The 21,646-nt window shown below is 40.8% G+C and overlaps 1 protein-coding gene across 2 annotated transcripts in view; it reads right to left on the reverse strand.

Moving 5' to 3' along the window:
• NELL2 (neural EGFL like 2) overlaps positions 1–21,646 on the reverse strand; it is a 310,243-nt gene that overhangs the window by 256,820 nt on the left and 31,777 nt on the right. For both annotated transcript variants that reach the window (XM_045587932.1, XM_036457537.2), the window contains exon 4: positions 3,265–3,415. In XM_045587932.1, coding sequence (XP_045443888.1) covers positions 3,265–3,415 — 151 coding nt within the window. The remainder of the gene's footprint in view (positions 1–3,264; positions 3,416–21,646) is intronic.

The raw sequence follows: 21,646 nt of genomic DNA on the forward strand, positions 1-21,646 counted from the left end.
GGTACTTATTTAAAAAGTATTCTTCAATAAAAACGCATTTAAAAAAATTTAAAAAAAAGTCCTGCTTTGTAGCATTTGTTGATTTCCAAAGTTTAAGTAATCACACCTGGTTTATTTCAACCACCACAGGAATATCAACTGGCTTACAAAGTTGCAACTCAGATGCCAGTATGAGCCCTCTCCAGCACGCCTCTGATTGGCTGACTTTTTTTTTAATGCTTTTCTTGTTTTCAAAATATCTTTACCGATAATGGTATCTCCCCTCCCCACCCCCCAAGGATAAAAACTAAGTAGTCAAGGATAGGGATGGGGTAGGCTCTGTCTTTGTTGTGCCTTTTAAATTTTGAAGCCTGAAATGTATTACAAATGTTTTTAATTATAATTTTTTAATCCTCAGTAAATATTTGTTACCATTGTGATCAAAAGAGTGAATGATACTTCTAATGGCTTCTATACAATTAATACAAATATATAGGTGTGAAACATTAAACGACAACAGAAGGTGTTATGTGTTAGAGTGCCAAAAGGAGAGGCTAATGGAGGGAGAAATTCATTCCGCTGAAAGGTCAGTGGAAGCTCCATGGAGAGCTGAGTGGAGCAGAGGAAGGGGGTGGCGGACACGCAGATGGTGAGCAGACTGGCCACTGTGCCTGGCATTTATACTCCTGCTGAATGATATCACTCTCTCCACCTCCGCCGGAGCTGGAGCAGGCACTGCCTTACTGCCTCCCACTACTTAACGTGGCTCCAGGGCAGGCTGAACATCAGCCCGGATGGAGATGAGATTGGAGCCAAAGACTGACAGGAAGCACAAAGAAATGGGTGCACACCAGCTCTGCTAAGAATACAAATGTTTTTTCAGTGTTCTCCAGCAGGCACTCTGTGGTCTAACTCACTGAGCCTGACTCACAGAGGAACAACCTCAGTTTTTGTCCTTGTGCTTCCTACCAAGCAAGCAAAGCACATGCTCTGATAAAGCGCCTAAACCTCACTCACCCACCTCCCAGAAAGAGCCAGGAGTGAGCTTCCTGTGGCGTGCGGAGCTCTCCCAGGAGCTAGGAAGAACCTATGGGAAGCTGCCTGCCCCTGGCCCCTGCAGTCAGAGGATGGCAGATCCACATTGCTTTTACCAGGCATTTTTAACATTAACTCTCATTTTCCAACTTAACTCTCACCAGCAAACACCTACCGTTTGGATACCTTTCACAGCAGTCCAACGTGAATTCGATATTATTCTCAAAAGCCAAATTGAGGAAAGCAATTTACATGACATATTTCTTGAAGGACCTGGTCTTTTATCGGGGTTTCATGCAGCAGGCACTGCTGGCGTGTTAAGCAGGAAAACTGAGTTGTACAGGATTTGCCTACACACCACCAAGTCCCATCTCAAGACCCCCCACTCGAAGACGCACATCACTGTCACCCCTGCAGATGTGCTGTTTCGAAAGTGCATCGTGGCGTGGTGCCACCAGCGACGAGAAGCCCTCTGAACTTGTTCCTCTAAAGATACTCCATCTGCCCACAGAAGGCCATTGGAGAAATAAGAGTCTGGTCTCAGAACCAATAATGGGTGCATGGTCTTCATCACCCAGCTAGGTTTCCATTTTTCCTTCACCCTGGTTTACATAATGCATTTTATTTGTCTCTTGTTGCCCCACAGATATCTCTATAAGCCACCTTAAATTTTTTGTGTGTGAAAGAAAGCAAAGAATAAATAAATAAGTGACAAAGATAATGATGAGACAAAGAGATTGAGTGAGATTGAGACCAGGGGAAGAAAGATAACTCCAGCAACAATAATGGGGGGAAAAGAACACCATGAACCATAACACAAGGTGTGCCAGGGTGACAGGAGGTTGGGAGATATCACAGTGGAATTGTAAAAACACTAGATTCAGGAATCAGGAGAAGTGGGTTTGGATCCTGACTCTGTCACTATCACCTACGTGATGCTGCCGTACAGGGTGGGGGTAAGCAGAGAGAGGGTGACTAGGAGCCTGCTCTCCATGTCCTCTTGCTATATTTTGTCCTCCGTATATATTTGCTTCTGTCTGCCCTTGAGTGTTTGGTAAAGATTTGCCAAGTCCGCTGAATCCAGTTTGGCTCAGTGGATAGAGCGTTGGCCTGCGGACTGAAGGGTCCCAGGTTCAATTCTGGTCAAGGACATGTACCTTGGTTGTGGGCACATCCCCAGCAGGGGGTGTGCAAGAGGCAGCTGATCGATGATTCTCTCTCATCAATGTTTCTAGCTTTCTATCCCTCTCTCTTTCTCTCTGTAAAAACTCAATAAAATATATATATTAAAAATAAATAAAAAGTAAAAATAAAATAAAAAAAAGATTTGCCAAGTCCAAGGTGGCCTTGTCTCTGATGAGAGAAAGCAAGAGGCTCCTGCCCACACCTGAAAAGGATAGTTTATGCTTTCGTATACGTAAAGCACACCACATACTTAAACTCTTTCATCTTCACAGAAACCTATAAAGCAGCTATTATTATTCTGATTTTACAGATGAGAAAATGAGGTGCAGAGAGGTGATGTGATGTGCCCAAGGTCCACAGATAGTAAGTGGTCATGCAGTTATTCAAAATAATGAATGTGAAGAAACTCATTGCCAGAATTGGGACTATTCTTTCAGGAAGGAATGAATCATTTTTAATTTGCTTGGAATCATTTAATAGCAATTTATGTCTATACCAGGTGTCATGAATGAATTTCTTTTGCCTCTTACCCATTAGTCCCACCCACTCTCCTACTCACACTTCTGCACATGAGAGAGGCTGGGAAATACTAGATAGCATTCTGGTTCAACATCCGTTCAAGGACACAGCTTCAAATGCTGTGATCCCAGAACTGGACTGAACAAAAAGGTACCCGTCAAGGCTAAAATTCTAAGACTATTAAACTCAAATCCCAGGTGACATCCTAAAGAAACAGAATACAGTCTTCTTGAATCTAAGAAGTCACAAATTAAGAAGTATGTTTGACACTGAGGAAGGTGTCTCAAGAGGAATTTAGTGACTGGTCAATTTGTTTAAGGAATGGTGATTTCTGTGTGCTCTTAGCAACATCAAAAGCATAACCCCCTCTGCTCTGGGGTATATCTCCATGACTTCTGTTTGTGACTTTGCATAATACAGCAAATTTATTCTAGCTGGTTATGCCAGTCTTAGATATAGCATATCTTGCTGTTGTTTACTTCTCTTTAATAGGCTCGTTTAACCAGATGTAATAAAAACAAAGGAAACTCCAGCAGCCACACTTACCTGTGATCCAAGTGGTGAATGGAGAGAATAACTCCTGAATTTAGGTGGGTCTGTTTTAGGGTCACCAAAATAGTAAATTCATGTTTGTTTCTCAGCTTCTGAAAAAATTGGTCCGCTGTAGCAGTGGATGCTTTTATACTTCTGGGAGTATCTGAAAGAGAAACATACACTAAATCAACTAGAAATACCCTTTAGATGCAACATCTTTCAAGAAACACTGATAAATACCAAGTTTCTCACTCCCATGGTATACTCTTTCAACAAGACTTTATGCTACATATAACAGAACAGTAAACCACACGAATTACTGTAATTGTATTTCAGGGATCTCTTTTCAAAAATGTCGATGTTGAGGTAAGGAATCAAATAACCCAGTTTGAAAAAGAAAGTACACTCTCCAGTTTTCTCCTTGTACACTCCCTGGATCCTGGACACTACCACCACATCAGTGTCAACAGTGAACAAAAAAGATGTACTTTCTAAACCATGATAAAGACATTTAGTTTTTCTGACACCTCACGACAGAAAATTGGATTTAAATCTGAGTGCCATGTTCCACAGTGATGTCTTCAGCCAGAAGGTTTGCTCTGAATAGATTGTTTAAAAGATCATTGTAATTAGTCACTCAGCCTTCTGTGAAGTGGATGAAACATGAAGATCAAATTATCTCACCATATTTGTGGAAAGACTGTCCTAGAACTTAACTCCCATGTTCCTCTCTTCTGGCTTAGAGAAAGCCTAGCTAAGGGATCACAGAAACTTGTGCCCAGTGCTTCCATCTGGCAAAGTCTTGCACTCCGACCTTACCACCCAAAGGATGTGAGGGAAACACATAGGGAGAGAACTAGACTTAGAGGACAGGAAAAACCATCACCTAAGCCATCTGCTATCTGAGCACAAGGCTCTCCTGTTCAAAGTATGTGCAAAGGGCTTATGGGAGCCAGAAATTGTTTTGTTTTGTTTTGTTTTTCTTGTGATCAAATCATTCTCCTATTTTCTATGCTTTATTCTAGAATCTAGGTAGACTAGTTAAATAGTTCTCAGTGTGGGAACCACTGTCATTTGGAGAGAACAATCCCTCCTCATACTAAACTGTCCCATGACCTGCAGAACATTTACCATGCCTGGGTGCCAGCTCAGGAAAGCCAGCTCAGGAATGGCAGTGGCACCCAACCCCCAGTCATGGGACAACTCAAAGTTCTCTCACGCCTTTCCAAGCATTCTCTGGGAGCAGTGCAGCAGGAATCTCACTGAGAACCACAGCTTTCATGAAATGGATTATAGCACATGTGTCAAACACAAGGCCCGTGGGCCAAATCCGTCCCGCCAGGCCTTGCAATGTGGCCCGCACCGCGCTGTCATCACTGCACTCCGCTGCGTTTCCATCACAATGACAGTTTATGACTGTTCAGTAAACCATTTGGCCCGCGATTTAGGCTAGATTTTAGATTTTGGCCCCTTCTCTGATTGAGTTCGACACCCCTAGATTATAGGATTAATCCAAAACTCCCCATCATTCTAGCCCTGTACATTTTAGGAATAAAGATGTAATCGCCTGGTCTGTGCCCATCACTGGAAATACATAGATGTGGAAAAGCCCTCAAGATACCCATAAAACCTTAGAGGGAAGGCAGGGGAGGGTGTGTGGGAGGGTGGGAAGAGATCAACCAAGAACTTGTATGCATATATGCATAACCCAGGGATACAAACAATAGGGTGGTGAAGGCCCAGAGTGCGGGATGGGGGAGGGCTAGAAGGGGTAAGTCGGGACGGGGGGAGTTAGGAAAGGGGACATATTTAATATTTTCAACAATAAAGATTTAATTTAAAAGAATAAAAAATAAATGATACCCATAGACTAGAGAAAGGAACAGATAATCACAATACAATGAAGGAAATGCTGTCACACACAGGGGCACAAAGTGTTGTTGGCTCGTGGAGGGAAAAGCAGACAACATCATCTAAAGGGAAGGTCCCATCCAATAGATGGCATTTGATCATGGATTCACCAGCTACCCAGGAGAGGGAAAGGCATTCCAGTCAAAGGACTGGCTTGGGAAAAAGCAGAGCATTGTGAAAGGGCATGCCATGCCTAAAACAGTGACTAGCAGCCATCACGGACAGGATGGAGAGGAAAGCTGGACTGGCCTGGCAGGACCTCCTGTGCCTATGGAATGGACACCTGATGTTGCTTCTGTCATCGTCATCAGTTTAGCCTCTTGGTTAAAGAAAAAAGAAAGAGCTGAAACATGGTTTGGCTCAGCGGATAGAGAGCCTGCACACTGAAAGGTCCCAGGTTCGATTCCTGTCAGGGCATGTACCTTGGCTGCGGGCACATCCCCGGTGGGGGGTGTGCAGGAGGCAGCTGGTCAATGTTTTTCTCTCATCGATGTTTCTAGCTCTCTATCCCTCTCCCTTCCTCTCTGTAAAGAAAATTAATAAAATATTTTTTTAAAAAGAAAAATATTTTTTTTAAAAAAAACTATTTACCCTCCCCACTCTTAACATCCAACTTCCTCCATGCTGAAAGTACCCTGACCAATCAGCAATCAGAGCAACAATTACTCATGTCCACAGTATTCGAAGCAGGAATGGGCACCTCTCTCAGGCAATGAAGTCAGGCCCAGGGTATGTGCTCAAAGTTTTAGGAAAAAGAAACTTCTGTTGTTTCCAAAAAGAAACTTTCTCAGTTCTGATATTCATAATTCCAATATTTAACAATCACCTGCAATTTCTGCCACGATCAATGTAATAGTTTTGAACAACATTCCATGTTGTTCTTGGAAAGCCCTGGAAACTTGATAGGGGCCACAGTTCCTGTTTCCTTTTCCCATGAGCCAAGGAACACTCCTGGGGTTCACCCAAAGGCACGCGGCATGCTACAGGTAGAACGGGGGTGACCATTTCTGGCCCAGTATTATTTCCTCTAAAGGGCACCACCTCCGACCATGGCATTCTTTATCAGTGCTCTGCTGCCTCTCACAGAGAGAAAAGCAAAGATGAGAGCAAGACCACAGAAAACGATCCAGGAAATAGTAATTATATAAGATAGCATTTTTAGTTCCGTAAGACACTAGCTTAGAAGTGATTTTAAGAAAGGCCACTTCCCCCATTTGCACTTCTGCTTCCAATCTAAAATTAGCATTCCCGCCTTCTATTCTCATCTTGAGAATTACATAATGTTCAGAGGGACTTCCGGGTTCCAGTGGTTATTACCATACAACCCGATTCTGTTCCTCCCCAGAAAATCAAGTCAAGGAAAAGGACCAAGTGAGAATGAGCTTTACTTCATTTCAGTTTTCAGAATTAATCATTTAATTTGGGTATATATGATGCAATTTCTCAACAAGGCCTCCTGTAAGATGCCCCATATAGGAGGCGAAAGATGTGTGTGTGGAGAGAGGGAGGGAGGGAGAGAGAGAGAGAGGGAGAGACAGAGGGGAGAGAGAGAGAGAGAATGAATACAGGTATTTCTAAAATAGGCTAATAGCCCTGGCCAGTGTTGCTCAGTGATTAGAGCATCAGCCAACAGACTAAAGAGTCCATGGTTCCAAATGGGTCACAGGTGTATGAGAGGCAACCAATCATACGGATCTCTCTCTCTCTCTCTCTCTCTCTCTCTCTCTCGCCCCCCCCCCCCTCTTCCTTCTCCTTCCCTTCCTCCCTTCCACTATCTCCAAAAAAAATCACTGGAAAAATATCCTCTGATTTAACAAAAATAATAAAAATAGGCTGAGAGTCTGTGCTCAATGCAATTATGTATGTGATAGCAAATATAGGTGTTTACTGAAAAGGGGAGTCAGAGTGGAGCTTTTGAAAGCAGTTGAAGTGCATTAGTAGTAAAAGTAAAGAGAAGGGATTTGTTCATCTTTCAGTAGCAAAGAAATTGGTAAGAATTATTTTCTTTTGCACTTAAACTGCATCACTACAATTGCCATCATGAATTAAAAAGCCTCTGCCCACTGACAGGTCTCTATCCCATCTGCAGGGTGTAGAAACCTCAATTGATTTCCTCCCACATAACCAGACTAATAAAAGTACCATGTGAAAATTCAATTATAAAAACAGTCTAATCTCAGGCAGGGTACATTTGATTGAGAATGTTTCCACTCACCAAATTTGTTTCAGTCTCTGACTATGAAAGGTTGTTGTTTTCTAAATTCAGGTTATAAATTTACCAAATTAGAACTATCATTACAGTTATTGTCCATTGCTCTTACTCTCCCTTCAATATATCCATGTCTTTAGAGTACAAACTTTCAAGGCAAAATAATAGTAACAATCTTAAAAACCATTAAAATTTTATTAATGCTGCATATGCATTTTGCAAAGTCCTTAAACATAAACAATCTCATTTAAGCTTCACAGCACATGGAACAAATGGGATAATTCAGTCCATCATAATAGAAATTACCAGTGAGGGGAGAAAGGCACAGGGAAGCCAAGACACTTGAGATTATCACTGTAAGTGACTGAAAATCAGATGTCATATTTATGAACTTACTCTACTAGGAACTTGGTTGGAAACCTCAGAAACTCTCAGGTGAGACCTGAAACTGCATCCAGGACATGAGGGCAAGGAGAGACTGAATAAATAGGCAGGCCACTCCAGATTGGGAGGTGACCTATTTAATATGCAAGGTAATTTACATATGAGACTTGTCTTGGAGGCTGAAAGACAAATAGAACTCTGCCCATGCCCACAAGAATCTTAAAAGTTTATATACAGCCACTAACTGGTTTCAGTCACATATTCAGTCAAGATGGTCTCAACAAGACATTTTTCTCTCAAAACTGTGTCCTTAAAACTGGCTCCTACTGTGGGAATGGTGGAGAGAACAGGCCCTCTAAGGACAGTGAAGGAGGTGAGAAGCCTCCAGTTGCCTGGATCCAGATCAAGGGTCAACTGGCAGTCATGTCCTCTAAATGACCTCTTCCAACAGAACTATCAAAGCAATTATGATAGGAGATAGGAATTAACCCTTCAAATTTAAATGGTAGAGCCAGGAATCCAACTGAGGTCAATGTTGGATTCATTCATGGGTGGGGTCTGGCTGAACCACCAGCTGGCAGGGGTGAGGGGTTCTGGGCAGTTGGCCAGCCAAATGTGCCCCCGATTGAGGTGTTGGGGGCCTATCAGGACCCGGATCAGGCTGGTAGGCTGCCACAGTGTGCATCAGAGCCATAGGTCACTACAGTCGTTCTAGTCATTCTGCCATTCTGGTTGCTGAGCTTTTATATCTATGTATCTATCTATCTATCTATCTATCTATCTATCTATCTATCTATCTATCATCTATCTAAAAGCCTAAGCAACCATTATGACCTAATGACTGGAATGACCAGTCAACCAGTTGGTATGATGTGCACTGACCACCAGGGGGAAGATGCTCAATGCAGGAGCTGCCCACTGGTGGTCAGTGCACTCCCACAGCCAGCCAACCTCCCCTGGTCCATCTCTTCCCCTCCCCCCACCCCCCACTAGCAGCCAGCATGCCCATATGCCCCAGTAGGCAGCCAGCAGGCCCCGAACGGCCTGATCCGGCCCCAATCAGGACTGGGCAAGATGACCCCAATAGGCCCTGATAGCTGGCCAAGCCTATGGACCCCACCCATGCACAAATTTCGTGCACCAGGCCTCTAGTGTATAGATAATATATATAGATAATGTCCTACCAACATAATGGTGCTACACACTCTGAAGAGTAGATAAAGTTAACTCATTTTAAGTTAACTTTTATAAAAATATATTCTGAAGATAAATAAATACATTTATCTTGATCTTCAGAGCAATTTAGGCTTTTCAAATCTACAGAACCACTTATATCAAGTAATCTCTCAGCTAGATACTCTAAACTATTGCACTACATTTCAAAACCAAAAGCTTTATGAAAAAAAATATTATCAAATAGTAATTCTTCTTAAAAAGTTATTGGGCAAAATGTACCAGCAATCCACAACTTTTTAATGGATCAAACCCACATCTAATGATGCCACATACCCGTTAGGCCTCTGTATGCCCTTTCAATACTAGGTTAAGGACTGGATATACTACTGGAAAGCCAACCTGGAAATTCCCCTTCTACATTTTACTACCTTCATTAAACCCCAAAACAATCTCAGAAATGTCTCTCAATTCTATAGCTAATTATAATTTTATTCAGTGCACAATAAATATATATACGTCTTCATGTACTATTTACAAAAATATGTGTTGGCTTACAATTGTTAATATGAAGCCACATAAAAATTTACACACATTAATATAATCAGAAACATAAGCATCAACCATCCATTCAAAAAAACAAAAACAAAAGTAGGTTCTACTCCTGGATTTAGCAACTACATGGCTGACTTTAAGCCAACCATTTATGTCTCATTTGTTGTAATTTCTATAAATAATGTAGAACAAAATGTAGTCGAGATCTAGGGCTACCAACAATAAAATGTCTCTGTAATTTGGAGCTTAAAATTAAAGTATTAAAATTTTATATATAACAGCTATAATACAACTTATTAAGATCATCCATTTTGTTTGTTTTGATTCCATACTAATGAATAACTTTCTGATAATAATTCGCTTCCAGGGTACATTTTTCCTTAAGAGAGAGCAGTAGAGATCAACCAGTATGAGTATTCTGATTTAGTTCACTGTTATAACCCTCACTATAGATTAAAATTAAACTTGGCACTTAAGTTTATAATCAGATTAATGCTTTGGGCTTCTGTGAAGCAGTCCCTCAGAATCCCACTAGTGAAATTACCAGCTGTTTTGTTACCAGCAAAATCAAGAGAATAAATGAGCCAAAACAGTATCTGCTTTATTATCTCTTCTTTCAACTGGAATTCTGCTCAAGACTAAGATCAAATCAGCAGAAATGTTAAGCAAATAAAAGGAATGATGATGAATTGATGATAATGACAATGATGATAATGTTGATGCCTACCACAACTTTAATAGAATGGATGTATTCCTCTGCTGATAATGGCTCATTATGTATATATGGCAGTCTCAACATCATTTAAACATAAATAACAGACTTAAGAATCAGTAATGTTGTTATACACTTGAAACTAATATAGTATTGTTTGCTAACAGTAATTGAATTTTTTTAATTTAAATTCATATAACCTTATTAATCAATATTGCCCCAATAAATTTAAATAAATAAATAAAATTTTAAATAAATAAATCATTTAAAAAGAATCCATCATTTGCTAGACCTTTATTTAGACCAATCAAAACAAAATATTATGTCAAATTGAACCTAAATGAGAGCATACACTTTGTCAGCTATCACATGCCAATGTTTTAAATACATAAGAAAAACTAAATTTATAAACCATTATACTTTATGACACATGCTTCTGCCTTAACTAAAGCTATTAAAACCCCGAGTAAATAAAATGTTTACATTTATTATAAAAGTAAAAAAATAATAATAATAAAGTTTTACTGGTCTTAGCCTTAATTGTAGATCAAAAGGCTCAACTGTACCTTTGTATACTAATACCAGTTATTGGTATATGAGCTATTGCTTAAACTATCCAATTATTCACCTTCATATTAAGTGTATAAATGCATGAAGTAGGAATTTTTCCATCTTGTAAATTATCCAACATCTTGGACCTAGCTAAATCTTAAAATCATAATAATTACTCTTCATAAAGCTACTAGAGGTCTGGTGCACAAAATTTGTGCATGGGGGGGTTGCGCTGTCCCTCAGCCCAATCTGCACCCTCTTTAATCTGGGACTCCTCGGGGGATGTCCAACTGCCTGTTTAGGCCCGATCCCTGTGAGATTAGGCCTCAACAGTAGTCAGACATCCATTTCACAATCTAGGACTGCTGGTTCCCAACTGCTCATCTGCCTGCCTGATTGCCCCTAACCACTTCTGCCTGCCAGCCTAATCATCCCCAACTGCCCTCCCCTGACAACCCGGTCACCCCCAAATGCCCTCCCCTATATATTCCCTCTTTATTATCGGGTCTAGTAATAATTAATGTCGTTTTTAAACATTCGTTTAAAATCTTGCTTGGCGTTGACTTGTATTGACATAACCTTCAAACACGTGGTATCTACAGAACATGTGAAGTGCAATTAACAAGTTTTGCTTGAAAAAGTTTGTGTTTGGTTTGGTTTTTGTTGCAAAACTAGGGCTAAGAAGATGGAGGATGAAGAGCATATTCGGCACTGCATGCTTTACGAGTTCCAATTAGGAAGAAAAGCAAGTGAGGCTGCAAAAAACATCTGTAGTGCTCTTGGTCAAGATGCAGTTAGCGCCAGAAAATGCCAGCATTGGTTTGAGAAATTTCGCGAGGGAAATTTTTTGTTAGATGACAAGAGTGGTCAAGGCCGTGTGTCCAATTTTGATCAAGAAGCTCTTCAAGCTCTTTTGGTGCAAAATCCTCAAATTACCCAACAACAGCTTGTGACAACTTTAAATTGTTCACAAAAAACAATTTCCAATCAATTGTGTGCACTTGGCAAAGTCCAAAAGTTTGGAAAATGGGTTCCTCATGAGTTGACCGACAACAACCGTAATCAAAGAGTCACAATTTGCAGTTTGCTCCTCTCTCGTCAAAACAGTTTGCCGTTTTTAGAGCAAATTGTTACCGGAGATGAAGAATGGGTGCTGTATGTTAATTTGAAAAGGCGGCCTCAATGGTTGGACAAAAATGAGGCTCCGCAGCCCACGCCAAAACCTGACTTGCATGCGAAAAAAGTGATGTTGTGTGTTTGGTGGAATTTTAAAGGAATTCTTCATTATGAACTTTTACCATCTAACCAAACCATTACAAGTGCAGTGTATAGTGCCCAATTGGAAAGGTTAGCCCAAGCTTTAAGAGAAAAAGAACCCGCGCTGATTAATCGGAAGAGCGTAATTCTTCACCACGATAAGGCACGACCGCATACTGCAAGAATCACTGCTGAAAAACTGCGCCAGTTGGAATGGGAAGTTCTCCCTCAACCTGCATATTCTCCTGATATTGCCCCTTCCGATTACCATTTGTTTCGTTCTTTGCAAAACTTTCTTCTTGGAAAAAAATTTAATAATGAAGAATGCCTCAAAAATGCATTGACCAAATTTTTTGCATCAAAATCACAAGAATTTTACAACAGAGGGATTAAAATGCTTCCTGAGCGTTGGGCACAAGTAGTAGAAAACAACGGCAACTATATTGTTGATTAAATTTTGTTGTATTGTTTAAATAAATTCGATTTTTAAAAGTATTAGAAAACGACATTAATTATTACTAGACCTAATAGATATGTTTTTTTCTTTAACATATTGGACAGCCCTAACTGGTTTGGCTAGGTAGAAGGAGCATTGGCCTGCAGACTCAAGGGTCCCAGGTTTTATTCCAGTCAAGTGCATGTACCTTGGTTGGGGGCACATACCCAGTGGGGAGTGTGCAAAAGGCAGCTGATCAATGTTTCTCTCTCATAAATGTTTCTAGCTCTTATCCCCTTTCCTTTCTCTCTGTAAAAAAATCAATAAAATATTTTTTCTTAAAACAAAGAAACATTTAAGATTCTCCAATATCTGCCTGGCTGGTGTGACTCAGTGGTTGAGAACCCAGGCTGCCGCTGCTGGCAGGGGGATCACATCATAGGAGTGTGTACCCCTGCCAGGCTGAGATCCCAGCCCAAGCTGCCGCCACTGGGAGGGGATCAGGCTATGGGGAGTGAACTTATTTTTGTTTTTTATAAAGGGTCAGGAGGGGCTCTGGGCAGCATTCCACCAGGCCACTTACTCTGCAGGCTCTCAGTGGCAGCCCTCTGGGGGACTCCAGCGGGCCTGAGAGGAAGGGGTGCCACCATTTTTGTTGCAGAGTGATGGTTAATTTGCATATTACTCTTTTATTAGATAGGCTTAAGAGAGTAATTATAAATGCAAGAAAGAAATATACATACTGATTTTTAAGTGAAAATTGAATCACAAGGCATTCCTTTATTTTCCTTGAGGTCTAATCAAATATTCATACTCTCCCTAAAAAGCAGAAGAAGAAAAAAAATGCTCATTCAAAAAGCTGACTATCCCTTTATCCACATATGTGCTAGTGTTTGGGGCTCCGCTACAGTAGAATTATTTGTTTTAAAAGGAGAAAACATAATAGCATCAAGGTGAGATTTCTATTGTATATATTTATGGTTTGATTATACTTATTAATTGATAAAAAAGCAATAGAGATCTATAATATGTTTTACATCTATAAAATGTGATGGTTATAAATTCTGCAACCTCAGAGTGCACCAACAGATTCTAGCAGAATCTTTGCTGAATAGCCAAAGAGACAGAATGTGGTGCCCATCAATTATGCAGAGCTGAAGTGCTGAAATTCACAATTTCATCTTCTACCTAATAGGCCAATTTGACCTGAGACATCAATTTTGGGAGTTTGTTCTGCTTTTTAATTCTTCTTTAATGATAATAAAACCAAATTATTTTAGAATAATAACCCCCCAAATATCAATTACCATGATTAATCACCCCATCAAAACTGTGCTGTTTTTTTTTAACTATTATTATTTTCACTGCAAGAAAGAAAACAGCATTGTAAAGCATCAAAGGACACAATGCACATATAATCAGTTCTCAATCCAGAGTTTCAGACACAAGCCCTATACCAACCCCTGCCCTTGTTTCTCTGGGCTCCGTATCTGCCTCCCCTCGGTTTCTGAGCCAGGTATAATAACGATGACAGGAAATTGAAAGTGGGCTCAGAATTAAGTCTTGTTACTCAGAAATTCAATTTAAAAAGAGCTCTGGTAATTTGTGCAGACTCTAAAATAAATCATTTCCCAGCCCCGCTAGGTTGGCCCAATCTACAAAGTTGAGCTATTGCTTCAGTTACCCAGCCTAGAACTCTAACCTCTGCTCTGCATACCCATCTGCTTTGTTGAGGTTCTGATACTAACCCTGGATAATGTACAGAAGATTCACTTCTGGTCTAAGCTTATCTCTGGTCTTCACCTGACTAGAAGCTCTATAATCTCCGCTACTGATTTATCTGTTCTCAGGAGCCATACACTAATCCCACCAAGCTTCCTCTTCTTTGGTTGCCCATTCCTGGGATATGGACTGTCTCTAGTTTCCTGTTTGACTTAAGTCAATTCCACAAAGGTATACTGAGAACTTGCTACCTGCTGAGCATTCAACAATAAATATCAGGAATAATGCATTACTACTGTCTACCTCACCCTAGGAAACTACTAGTTGTCCTCTTATAACAACAATTCTTTTTTTTTTTTCTTTTCAGTAACAAAACTTCCTACTCCCACCTGACCATATGGCTGCCCAGTTACAAACTACATTTCCTAGTACTTTCTGGCTAAAGTGGCCAAATGACTTAAATTCTGGCCAGTAAGATGTGAATAGAAATGGCATGTGTTACAATCCAGACTTCATTACTAAAAAGGAAATGGAAAAAGGAAATGGATTACTCTCCACTCTCCTTTCCCTCAGAGTGGAAGAGGGATATTGTGGTAGTCAAGTTCTTCAATGAGGACAAGGGCATTATGGAGCCCCAAATGATTTCATGGCAGTTCTACTCATCAACTCTGGAACTACCTGCCTACTCCTAGAATGTTAGTTGAGCAATCAATTTCATTCTTATTTGAACACTGTATTTTGGGTCTCTTTGCTACAGGAGCTTAGCATATTCCCTGAGTACTTCATCTCCAAAAGTTTCCTGTGACTCATTGAGATGTTGGGGGAGCGGAGTGTCATTCTTTAAAACAAATATCAGAAAATTTTTCTGTATAAGCTAGAGAGTAAATATTTTAGGCTTTGCAGGTCACATACATCTCTATTAGATATTCCTTTTTATGTTATTTTCTTTACAATCATTGTAAAATGTAAAAAGTATTCTCAGTTCAAGGGATCATACAAAACTAGGCCCCAAATTTGGCCTACAGGGCCATAGTTAACTGATCCCTGGAAGGAACAAATCCTATATACTAAAAGCCCAGTGACCAAAACTGTGGTAGCTCCCCAGAGAGTGATTAGGGGTAATCAGGCAGGCAGGCAAGCAGTTTGGGGTGATTAAGAGACAGGCAGACTGGTTAGGGGCTGTCAGAGAGGCAGAGATGGCTAGGGGAGATCAGGCAAGCAGAGACAGTTAGGGGTGATCAGGCAGGCAGGCTAGTGGTAAGGGCCAATCAGGCAGGCAGGTGAGCACTTAGGGGCCAAGGGTCCTGGATTGTGAGAGGGATCAGGCCTAAAATGGCAGTCAGACATCCCCGAGGGGTCCTGGATCTCGAGAGGGTACACGAATTTTGGGCACTGGGCCTCTAGTATAGAAATAATTTACCATAAATAGATATCAAAATTTATTTTATTAGTTAGTTATGCTTAAATCTAGAAAAGAAGATCAGAACAATATGATAAGAAGTTTAGTTAGAGCAAGACTAGATGCTATGGAAGCAAAAAAGAAAGGAGGCAAATCCAGCCTGTTAACTTGTTTTCCTCTCTGCCATTGATATGTGTATTTTGAGTCATCCTTTCATAATCTTTTCCAGGCAGGGGCCAGTTTTATACTTCTACAGACCATGTAGAAAACAATAAGTATGGCCAATTGTCTTGTTTATTGGTCGTGACTTTGCCACTTGCTTCTATGCCTTTTCATAACAGTGTATTATTGCTAGCTCGAATAAGTAAGGTCACAGATTTATTTTGCCTTTAAATATTCCTTTCCATTGCCACCTAGCTTAATACTATGATTTTAAAGATGGCATGAAGCCTGGTTTTTTGCTAAGTGGTTAGAGCATAGTCCTGCAGACTGAAGGGTCCCGAGTTCCATTTCCAGCTAAGGGCAAGTAACTACCGTGTTTCCCGGAAAATAAAACATCCTCCAAAAATAAGACCTACTTACAGGTTTCCTACTGAGTGAAATAGAAGGCATCCCCCAAAAATAAGGCCCTCCTAGGCTCTGTCTCAGAATGAAAATTAATTTACCATAAACTGGTCACTAGGGCCACTCCAACTGGCGTCTAGCAACCAGTGACATTACTCGGAGTCCTGATGTCACTGCTGTGTGGAGGCAGAACTGAGGTCAGAGTGAGCAGTGATCGCGGGGTGGGAGAGAGGAGGAGACTTTCGCAGATGCGTGTAGGAGAACAGGAGGATTAGAGCTGATGGGATGCGGAGAAGATGGTGAGTGCTGGTCTGTCTCTGATGACACTACCTGATGCTCTTGGCCATGATGACTGAAGGTTCTCATTCAGTGGCAGACCCTGCTCCAGCCGAGATCCAGGCTCCAACAAGTCCAGTGACAGTCCCCAGGCAGGCCCCAGGGGGTAAATGTCTGATAAAGGGGTAGGGGGGCTGTCTGGTGAAGTTGTTCAGTGGCACAGGGGTGGGGGGAGGGGGATCACTTAAAATGACACAGGAGGATCAGAGGGGGGCAATCAAAATGACACAGGAGGATCAAAAGGGGTTAATAAAATGGTAACCCACCTCTGATTCTCCTGTGCCATTTTGATTCTCCCCTTTGATCCCCCCTGTGTCATTTTCAGTGATCCCCCTCCCTCCTCCTTGATATCTCAATTCCTTTTTTTTAACCCCTAGAAATGAGCTCAAAAAGAAAAAGCTACTCCTTGGAGTATAAGAAAGGAATCATGGAAGACTCTTGGGGCCAAAATCTTACTGCTTTCTGCAAAGAGAAGATGTTGAGTATCCAATTGGTCTGAAAATGGCGAGCAGAGTATGGTAACCTCATTGAACAAGTGGATAAGGGAAATGCTAAAAAGCGCAAGTGTGGATCGGGTTGGCAACCATTATTTTCTGAGCTGGAAGACCTGACCCGTGAATGGGTTGTTGACAGGAGAGCAAAGGCTTTGGTTATGAATAGGGCTCAGATTCAAGAATTTGCCCTTGCAATGGCACCACAGTTTAACATAGCCCCCGAAGACTTTAAAGCATCACAACACTGGCTGGATAATTTCCTTCAATGAAGTGAACTGTCTTTAAGAAGATCTACCAGTACAACATTGTTTAGGTTGGAAGATACTCAAGTTATTAAGCGAGCACTTGCATTCAAGTCCTTTATTGATGATGCTGACTTCTCTAAATACAATCTTTCCAACATGATTGCTATGGATGAAACTGCAGTGTTTATGGGCCAATCATCTTAAACAACAATTGAACAGCGGGGTGCCTCCTTAATGGACATTCCCTCCACTGCTTAGGAAAGTGCATGTGTTTCCTATATTTTGGCAATTTGTCTGGATGGCACTAAAATCCCACCTTTAATCATTTCTAAGGGCAAGAAGGAAAAGATTGAACGTATTTTGGGCGTTTTTATTCTTGAAACTGAAAAAGCCTGGGCCACACAAGCAGTTATAAGGAAGCAGGTCGATTTAATGCTGCCACTTGTTATGCGAGGGAGCCAAAGAGGTCTGCTAGTCTGGGATGCAGCCAGCACTCACTGCGCTAAAGACATGAAGACATTTCTTCACGAAAGAAAAATAGATCAGATAATGATTCCCGCAGAAATGAAGGCCTATCTCCAGACTCTTGATATTGCAATAAACAAGCCATTCAACAACAATTTGTGCATGGAAATTAATGACTACATTGAAAATAGAATGGAGAAAAATCAGCATGGGAACTTTGTGAAACCTAAACTGCAAGAAGTTGTGACTTGGGTGAAGAATTCATGGGAGAAAATCACTGACAGTTGCATTGCAAATGCACTGCGAGCAGACTACCTTGACAAGAAGTACTCATTTAAAGACAGTGCTATTACTAAACATGAGAGATTTGGTCCACTGATCCTGAAAGAAATGGAGTCACAAGAAATTCACCAGGAAATTCAGGAATTGGATTGTTATGATGATGCTCCAGAAGATGATGACATGATTGTCATTGAATAAATGAGTAAATTCTTGATACTATAGGATTCACAGTTTGTCTGGTTTGTGTTGACAACTACCGTACTACTGTACCATATACAAGTAATAAATTTCCTTTATTTTCATTTAACAATAAATGTGTACCGTATTCTTTTTCATGGAAAAATAAGACCTAGCGCATCTTTGGGAGCAAAAATTAATATAAGACACTGTCTTATTTTCAGGGAAACAGGGTAGGTTTCGAGTTCAGTCCCTGTCCAAGATGGGATGCATGTGGAATGCAACCAATTAATGTTTCTCTCTCTCTCTTCCCCTCCTATCTCCCTCACACACTCTCTAAAATCAATGGGAAAAAAGTCCTTGGGTGAGGAAGGAAGGAAGGAAGAAAGGAAGGAAGAAAGGAAGGAATAAAGAAAGGAAGGAAGGAAGGAAGAGAGGAAGGAAGGAAGAGAGGAAGGAAGGGAGGAAAGAAAGAAGAGAGGAAGGAAGGGAGGGAGGAAGGAAGGGAAGGAAGGAAGGAAATGATAACCCCAATGAACTAAACTATAATACATACAAAATTTAAAATATAGTGTTTTATAGTGTTATATATTAAGACCAAAGACTTTCTCCTTTCTCCTTGGAATATGAACTGAGAAGTCTACATGGGAATCCTAAATTTATGGAAAGAAGTTGTCTTTTGTAGCATTCTGAGATTAGTGTGTTCTTAGAAAAAGGAATAACAGATGGTAAGGTTCAAAATTTCCTTTTCAGATGATTATAATGTGGGTTGACAATCTTCTTAGGAATTTTATAAATTTCTGGAATGTCAGAAAAAATAAATTTTAATATATTGTTATTGATTTCAGAGAGAAAGGGAGAGGGAGAGAGAAAGATAGAAACATCAATGATGAGAGAATCATTGATTGGCTGCCTCTTGCACACCCCCTACTGGGGATCGAGCCTGCAACCCAGGCATTTGCCCTTTATTGGGATGAAACCAGGACCCATCAGTCCCCAGGCTCATGCTCTACACACTAGGGCAGGAAAATAAATTTTTAATTCAATGACCAGCAACACCTTACAGGGCCAAGCATTAGGCTTGTCTTCTCTTAGCTCTACTATTAGTTTTAGGGGTAGTTGTGAATTAATCTACAAAAAAATGTTCAGGACATAAATTAATGCCCTTTCCTCATAATATTAAATTTTTAAAAACAATTCATGCAAAAAATACATACAGTGGTCTACTTATAATTTCTTCATTATATTTTACACACTGTTAAACAGAGGAGAACTGGGCATTATAATAATCCTGGAATTATACTACAATCAGGATTTAACGTGTCACATCCCATCTTCTCGACAATTATTTTCCTTTAATGATATTCCAAGCTCTGATTATTTACTATGCATCTCCATTATTTTTCAGTGTACATTTTGTGTCACCCTATATATTTGTTTACTGTCTAATTGCTTTCTATGACAGTCTTATATCTTCGGAAAGACTGATTTTAATCTCCTTGAGGGCAAGCAAGACCTAAACACAATACTTCTTTTCTATCCCAGTAATTACCAACAATGACAGCCCAAGATGAGAGGAGTTCAATAATATTTGTTGAATAGAGTTAAATTGATTTTCAGGATTTGGAAGAGAAAACAACACACCTACCTTGGTTGTATAACAATAATTCGCTCTCATCCCTCCTAATTCTCCATTGAAGCACCGTTTATAACCCTGGATGTATTGCACAGTTCTAGGCAATACCTGATAATCACACACACACACACACACACACACACACACACACACACACTTTATCTTGCACAAAGGCTCATGGACAGGTCTCAGAAGGCACAGCCCATACTAATTACTAGGTCCAACTATCTATCACTCCAGGCTAGGAAAATGGGTAGGGTTTAAAACTCTATAGAAACCATAGTTTCTGAGTGTAGTTTGAAACAAGCTGTTTTCCTTCATTCCAGAATTTCCTATTTGAATGTTATTTTAATTCACACATTTCGTCCACAACCACGAAAGTGTCTTCCTTCTAGCATTTGGAAGATAAAATGGTTATTTCTACCTTAGTATCACATTTAGAGATGGTTCTGAATTACTTACAGATATGTGAAAGATATATTTCCATTTGAATTTAGGAAAGCAGGCCCAAACATCAATATGTTTCCTATTTAAATACCAACATCCAATGCTTCATTCACAGATTTCCTTATTTGCATGCCCTCTCTCCCTTATCCATACAATTTCATATTCACTCAATAAGAATATATTCTAATTGTTTTTCTTCTGATTTCTTATTTTTAGCATTTTTGTTCATTCTTCTCTCATTTCATAAAGTACATACATAAAAGCAGAAGATATAAATATATCAATACATGTGTGCATGCACACAAACATACATGCATATACACATATACCTTTTGCTACGGTCAGTCTACAATTTAAAAATTTGGCTACTTTAAAACACCATTGGCTAATCAGTTTCCAAGACTTTGGCCTGCATTTTTACACAGATGCAATATTATTCATGACGGTTGGGCCCTCAGGACGAGTATTCTGGTTTGTGAATCCAGTAAAATACCTGATACCTCCATGAGAAAGGGAGACATCTGGGAGCCACGATGGGGTAACTGAGTAATCTGTAGACTAGATGCTGAAAAGGGGAGCCAGCTGTTCAATATCTAATAGTCAATGAGGTAAAGGGGAAGTCAGACTCGGCTCGAGTTGTGAAATGCAGGCAGAGGAAACAGAAGGCACAAAGCAGGGAGGAGGGCAGAAGCATGGTGCTCTCATGGGCCTACCAGGAGTTTATATTGCTAGAGCCCAAGGTATAGAGGAGGAGGGGGTGGGAAGTGGGAAGGATCTAGACAGGTGTTTAGGATCAGGTAATTGTTCTGTAATCAGCCTGTTCAGAGGCACTGCCACTCAGAGAACTGCAGGGCTCAGATGACACCAAAGCAGAAGCCCAGTGTTAGGAACCGGACCAGCAGAGCGGGGCATGAGGAAAAGCTATGACTCGGGAGGCATGTAGCAACACAGGGCTTTTCTTAGGTTCCAGTCATCAGCTCGGAGTGAATTCCACCGGCTGTACCCCACACTATTTGAGTGGGGTTCCAGTCCTTCCAGAACTGGCTCTAGAACTGGACATGGTTGGCATACAAGGCCTCTGCACCCAAGCCTAAGAGTGCTGACACAGACCATCCTTCAGCTTGGCCTCCAGGTGAAACCACAAACTTCCAACTTAGGATATCAAGAATGTCTCCTCCCTAGACGTCACTTGCAAAGGGACTAGAGACTGTCCTTCCTTGAGCCACAGTAGGTCATAGGTGCAGGAGCAGCAGCCTGAGATGCTCCTGGCAAGTCTGGGGGGGAGGGGAGGGAAAATGAAGGGAGGAAGGTATTTCCTCCCCCACTGCCTGTGAGTACCTCACACTGATGTTGAGAGATCTGGGTTCTCACAGACCGTGGGGTGGAGAGAGAAAGTCCTGGGCAAAGAGGCCTCTCTAACTGGAATGCCACTGGTGAA

Source organism: Pipistrellus kuhlii, unplaced genomic scaffold, assembly GCF_014108245.1.
Source record: "Pipistrellus kuhlii isolate mPipKuh1 unplaced genomic scaffold, mPipKuh1.p scaffold_m20_p_3, whole genome shotgun sequence".
Classification (NCBI taxonomy): domain Eukaryota; kingdom Metazoa; phylum Chordata; class Mammalia; order Chiroptera; family Vespertilionidae; genus Pipistrellus; species Pipistrellus kuhlii.